General features: G+C 40.5%; 2 protein-coding genes across 2 annotated transcripts; one reads left to right on the top strand and one right to left on the bottom strand.

Annotated features, from left to right (window-relative positions):
* Positions 1-37: 37 nt before the first annotated feature.
* MAD2L1 (mitotic arrest deficient 2 like 1) lies at positions 38-2,691 on the top strand (the record flags this gene model as incomplete). The annotated part of the gene is made up of 3 exons (XM_035889641.1): positions 38-198; positions 796-899; positions 1,434-2,691. Coding segments are annotated over 3 exons (438 nt in total), but the record flags the coding sequence as incomplete, so codon positions are not given.
* Positions 2,692-2,754: 63 nt separating this feature from the next.
* LOC104121945 (60S ribosomal protein L7-like 1) lies at positions 2,755-6,179 on the bottom strand. Its single transcript, XM_009634014.2, has 6 exons — positions 5,934-6,179; positions 4,830-4,993; positions 4,509-4,646; positions 4,155-4,264; positions 3,706-3,918; positions 2,755-3,439 (listed from the first exon to the last, which is right to left on the bottom strand). The coding sequence occupies exons 1-5, from the start codon at positions 6,177-6,179 to the stop codon at positions 3,710-3,712; spliced, it is 867 nt and encodes a 288-aa protein (XP_009632309.1). The 3' UTR covers positions 2,755-3,439; positions 3,706-3,709.
* Positions 6,180-6,550: the final 371 nt, after the last annotated feature.

Genomic DNA, 6,550 nt, shown 5'->3' with positions numbered 1-6,550 from the left:
TGTGCCCGCCCCGCCGTGGCTCTGCTGATGCTTCTGGCTCTTCTCGCGCTGCAAGCGACCGCTGTGGCTTCTTCCAGAGTGGCTGTACAAGTGCATCGTGCAGCGCCTGGTGGTGGTCATCTCCAGTATCGAAAACAGTGAGGTTCTGGAGCGGTGGCAGTTTGACATAGAGTGCGACAAAACCGCAAAGGATGAGAGGTGAGCGACAGCGTCCCTCTGTGCCTGCTCTTCCCTGCCCCTAGCAGCTGTGCCATCTGCACCAGCACTGCTCTGGTTCCTCCGAGCAGCTGAGGTAGCCTTTTTTTCTCTATGAGCAGGGAAGATGTTCCTTCAAACCTTACCAAACCTACAACTTTCCTAACTGCTATTCCTTCTGTTTGTTTATAGACCAGACATTATATGATTGAAGCATATGTAATCCTCGGGTGTTGATTTTTTTTTTGTTTGTTTGTTTGTTTTAAAGCATCAGATCAAAACTTGATTTTTAATCTGCAACAAAGTACATAAAATCGGGTACATGCCCTAAAGAACTACTGCTTTCCTATTCTTACGCCAAAATGTTCTCATCCATTCTGGACTCAGAATAAACATAACATTCCTTATACATACCGTGAAGCTTCTCAAACAATAAAGGGAAACCACTTAGTTTTTCTAAGCCTATCTACTTAGGGCTTAAAAGAGTGTCACTACCATAAAAAAATCCTATAGCGAACAGACTAACAGAACTGTATTTAAAGAAAGCTGTTGGTATAGTAGTGGCTTGCTTGCTTAACAGAGTTTTCCTGTTTTTTCCAGTGCACCACGAGAAAAATCTCAGAAAGCTATTCAGGATGAAATTCGATCTGTTATCAGACAAATAACTGCCACAGTAACTTTTCTGCCACTGTTGGAAACTGCCTGTGAGTATTCCTAACTTCACTAATGAAAATCAAACGCTTCTTTTCCATTTTAGAAAGTATTTTCTGAGGCTTTTTAATTATTACATCTCATGTACTGTCACATTTATGAGACAGCATTTTGTTAGACTGAGATCAGGACAGGATTCAGGGTGGCTTAACTAACTTGAAGAAGTGTAATGTCTGTGTACTCTGGGGAATCTAAGTTTTCATAAATAAATTATTTTGTGACTGTAGCTGTGGACAGGCTCGTATAAATAACATGAGTTCGTATGAAGTGTTAGATCAAGCTCAGCTCCACAGTATTTTAACGTTAAAAAATAAAATTACATCACAGTCGCTTGAGAAAACTAAAAAGGCTACATGTGAACAGAACCAGGACTTCTTTTCATGTTTTAACTATTTCTTTTCAGGTAACTAGTATCAGTGTGATTTCTGAGAACCTCAGTACATCTGAAGTTCTAGAAGATGCGTTTTAACTTCAAACACACCCTCTTATGCATACATTGCTGTTCATTTATTCCCGCTTGCTTACAGGTGCCTTTGACTTGCTGATATACACAGATAAAGATTTGGCAGTGCCAGAAAAGTGGGAAGAGTCAGGACCACAATTCATAGCCAATTCGGAAGAAGTTCGTCTTCGTTCCTTCACTACTACAATCCACAAAGTAAACAGTATGGTGGCTTACAAAAAGGATTCTGTTCCCTAAGATGTGGCGGGGTTGTATATATCCTTGTATAGTTTCTGTTCATAGTGCAGCTAAGTCATGAACGCACCATTACTGTCGCTCTTGCTGAAGTATGATACAGAAAAAAAGGCAACGTGTTTGCCTGTGATAATGTGGAACGCTAGACTAAGCTGGTGGTGTTTTTAAAGAGGTCTAAATAAAGTATTCATAACAATAGTTAAATTCTTACTTAACTGTATGAGCTAAACTAGTGGTGTGTTAAACTATTGCATTCACTAGAAAAACTGCCTAGATCTAGGCTTAATTACTAGAATTGCATCGGGATCCTGTAATTTAGTGTATTAAGATTATCATAAACTGCATTCTATTGGCAGGCTTAAGTTGTCTCTAGCACTAAAAAAACCCCAAACCCTCCACTCCTGACGCGTCAGTTCTTCATGTTACAAGCCTGGGCTGTTTTATTGTCAGAAACAATCCTAAAATGTATTCTGAAGTTGCTTGTACCTCTTTATAATGAAAGCAGCTGTTTATCAGGAAAATCTTAAATGTATGAAGCCGTGTATATTAATGACTGCTGGACTCTAAGTTCTGGGGAGGGAGGTGTTCTAACTCAGTGTATGTCTCTAGTGTCTGTCAAACACTTTCTATGTTTATATTCTTGTTTTACAGAATAAAGGTTGAAACTGTAGATTTCTCTAATTCGGAGTCTGTTGTACTTCACATTTTAGATGGTTTTATCTCAGTTTATAACTGTCATAGAACTAATACCTTAAAGGCATCCTCTACACTGTTACTTCAGCTGTTTCCTCTGAGTCTCAAAGCCACTGTTGGAGTCAATAAAAAATCCATCCAATAGTTTGCCCCCACTTAAGTCTTCAAATAACAGTATAAATAGTCAGAGTGACCTAATGATGAAGCACAGTGCCTTTCCTCTTCATTAAATAGCATAAGATTCTTCCTGCATTCCTGGCACACTTTTTGTACTGGAAGAAAGTAGAGATTTAAAGCTGTGTTAATAAAACGTTCAGGCTCTTCCATGTTTTTGTTCATTTCCTTCACCAAATTCACTTCAGCCAGAGTATTTAACTTTTCCCACTCTTCTAGAATTATGTACAAACTCCTCTTATAATAAAGCGTCATTTCAAAAGTTTATTTAAAAAATATTGGTTACATATACTCCGCCACTGTACTCAAAGTTTCTGGACTCCTACCAGCAGTCCCAGTCTATTAGAATTGAAAAGGCAGCCTTTTGTCAATCAGTAGCACAAAATCATGGCTTTTTAAAATAAACACAATCTAGGTACTTTAAAAAAAAAGTTATGTTATTCTTTATTAGGGCTTGCACTGCAGTAACAGAGGAATACCTAGTGTCATCTTCTGCCTGTCAGCAATATTCTTAAGCAGGTGACTGCACTACCCCTTTACACCTAGGAGGAGGTGCACTTCAAGGAGCACAACTTCAAGCGCTGCCCCTAGGGAGGACCAGATCAAAGCAGTGATTGCAATCAACTGTAACAAATTTAAATCCGGAACTGACAACCACTGCTTTATACCAAAGATAAGATCGGAGGTGAGTGGTACAGAGCCAGCAGCAATGAGTATAAAAAATCCCTTGCTCTACAGCGATGCAGAAGTCAGGATGCTCCAGGAAGTTCACGTCACTTCTTTCTTGTACAAAATCCAATTTATCTTCTTTAAGAAGGACCAGCCTGAAGTCCATCATCATCATCATGTATTTTTTCTTTTTATAGAGGCACCAACAGGCAAGAGATGTATCATTGCACAGAGACAATGTCCATGAAAACTCCACGTGAAAAGGAACAGTTTATAAATCCTGAAGTTTTCACAAAGACCCTGCAGAAAAGGAAAGAAAGAAAAAAAAAAAAAGTCACATTAACACAATCTCCCAGAAGTCAAGCCTTTATGGAGGTGTCGAATAGGATTTGCTGATCCCATTGGACCCACACTCTTCCTTAGTTTCGCCTAACCTTGAGGGTCACTTCTGGAGAGTGACAGATCAAAAACAAAGGAGGCCCCCTCATCTCTGACAACAGTATAGTTTTTCTTAGGAAACCAGATAAAGGGTAAGATTTAGAAGTAGCACAACAGGCATTCCTCACCTGACTAGTTCAGCTGACGTATAAGCTGGTTGATAGCTTCACCTCTGCAGCCAGGCTTACCCATTTCCTTCAGGAAACCCACTTTGTTACGTGAAGCATGGCGAGCCACTGACAGATGGAATGGCCACAGAAAGTTTGTGACTTTTTTGAAATTCTTCCCAGCTGAGTAGATTTCATGAATAAGGTCTTCCAGGCAAATAATACCACAGCCCCCTGCAGGAAAAAAATAAAATATTAACACTCCCCCCCAACAAAACAACAAAAAGCCCCCCCCAAACAACACATATGCAAGGTGCCCAACTGTATTATCTTTCCTCACGCTACGCCAGAATTGCCTGTCCTCCACATACAAGCCTTGCAAGATTTTTCTCTCTCTTAGGTCAAGACTGCAAACTCTCCACATCCTCCTCGTTCCTTGATTCACTTCATTTTCTCATCCTCTTCCTTACCTAAATGTTCCTCTATCAGCATGTTGTCTGTCAGAGGCATCCTCCGCTTCTTAATCTTGGCTTGGCCCCGTTTCAGGATGAGCTCTCGTACAGATTTTAGGTTAGGGTGTCTGTATAAAAACAAAAATCAGATTCTGTAATGGAGAGACATGATACAGTGGGAAGTCCCACCCTACTTCTTTGTACAGAGGTGGGAAAGTAACCAGGTTACGTTTAGAACAATGAGAAAAGGGACAATAACAAGTTTTTGAAGTTTTGACCATTACCAGCTATGGATTTGTGATACCAGACGGAGAACCAAAAGCTAAGGTATTTACATACAAACTACAATCAAGTCACAGGACTGGTACTTACCCCCACGCCACATAAGGTTCCACAATACGCAGCATCTTCAGCGATAAAGGAGTCAGTTTAACAAATGTTCCAGTGAAATTTTTTGTCAGCCGCAGCAACTCAATCACTCTTCTTACCCTCCTACTTGCTCCCTTAATACTAAGTCAGGAAAAAAAAAATATTACTATTAGTAACCACATTTCTCTAATACAGCAACAAAAGGTCTCAGATTACTTGCAAGGAGACATGTCTGGGTTGACCACCCTTCCATTGCTTAGCAATGATAAGACAACTACAAATAATAGCATTAATAAAGGTAAGGGAGCAACAAAAGTGTCTTACTCTACAATCCGCACAACAAAGGCTAGTTTGTGCTCCTGAGGTACAGCCGTCTGTCCAGGTCTCTGCTCCATGCGCCTCAGCCGGGTGTCATCTCGGTGTCTCCGCCATGAATCTCGAACAAAAGCCTCAAGGCGTTTAAACTGGATTTGTTTCCCCCTCTGATGCTAAAGACAAAAGGATAAGAAATTATCACCCTTCCCAACAGCTTCAGAGGTTTGCAACTCAAAGGCCAAATGAAATTCAGAACTAGATGAACTATGCTTTTTCAGTTTTGGAGGCAGTAAGAAGAAAAAAAAAAATTGATAATCTAAGCCCAAGGGAGACAGAACTGAGGAACAACAGACAAATTTATAAGCAGCTAGCTATAACTTACTAACAGTGAACAAAGAGTTCTTCCACTGAAAAAAAAAATTAGGAAAAACATAGCAACACCCAGGATACTTCTAGGCACAGGAGAAATCAAGCAGAAGCATTTGCAGCTACAGACAGACAGATCGTCACAACTACCATCAACTGCTCAGCCAATCTCTGCGAAAACCAGAAACAACGTATGTATCTGGGTAAACCAGGTGCCTCAGCAATACCCTAGCACGACTCAAAATTACAATCTAGCAGAAAATAACTGGGTTTAAAATCCTTTTCTATAAAGGCACACATGCAAAAAAAAAAATCCAAGCATTCAAACAGCTAGTAAGTATTACTAATTTAAACACAGAACATCCAGCTCACTTAAAAAAAAATCTTTTCAGAATTATGGGAAAATTTAAAGCTTTTTTTAAATGAAAAAGATGTTTAAATGCCTATCCTTAGCTCAGGAACAAGTACAAGTACCTAAATCATAGTGCCTTCTCATGTGAATAACAGCTGAAGAGTAATGTATCTAACGTTATGTATCTTCTGTCCTATTTCACCTTGTAAATCACCCATAAAATGAGTTTGAATTTTCAAAGTAGGCAGACCTAATCAGAACCTTGCCACTAGGGTCATTTTTGTAACGCGGATCTTCAGAGGTAGCTATTTAACATTATTGCTTATGCTTCCACTTCCACCTTGGAAATACAGAAAGCAACTAATGTATTTAAAAACATAACCATAGTATCTAACAATAATAGCAGGAGTTTTGCACATAATCCCACCGACTCCACCAAAATGGATTCGCTGGGAAAGCTTTAAGCCACTTCCAAGACAGGCACCTGCTATATTATCTGAGATAACAGCAGAACAGGTCTCAAATTCTGAACTATAAAGGCTGGCTGTGCGCTGCCACTCTGGAAACCACGCACCGTGCACAGGTACTCTCTGCATAAGCACCATGCAAAGATGTACTGGTTTCAGACAGTGTAACCCCATGGCAGCACAAACAACTCACCAGCGTTACATTTTACCATGCACATGCACCCTAGCAATCGCTGATCGAAGAGGAACAACCCACAGCCTTCAATAAATTTGTTTTTCAGTGTAACAACTCAAAAAGTGCTGTCCTTTTTAAAGGGCTCAGAGACGCCTAGGGAAGATGCTCAACAACTGAAGCAATGAACTCAAGCTTCTCCTCAGGGATGACCCAGAGGATCGCCACAGTATCAAGGCACTCAGCAACGAGCTGACTCCCTGCTTTGCCCACCCGCAGAGCCCCAGCGTCCCCCGTCGCAGAGGAAGCTGATGGCTCACATCATTCGTACGACCACACGGAATTACGGTTGCCTCCTCCGAAACACCAGCAG

This window comes from Egretta garzetta, unplaced genomic scaffold (assembly GCF_000687185.1).
Source record: "Egretta garzetta isolate BGI_Z169 unplaced genomic scaffold, ASM68718v1 scaffold342, whole genome shotgun sequence".
Taxonomy (NCBI): Eukaryota; Metazoa; Chordata; class Aves; order Pelecaniformes; family Ardeidae; genus Egretta; species Egretta garzetta.
Note: the sequence above shows the minus strand (reverse complement) of the source record. Positions and strands in the feature narration are given on the sequence as shown.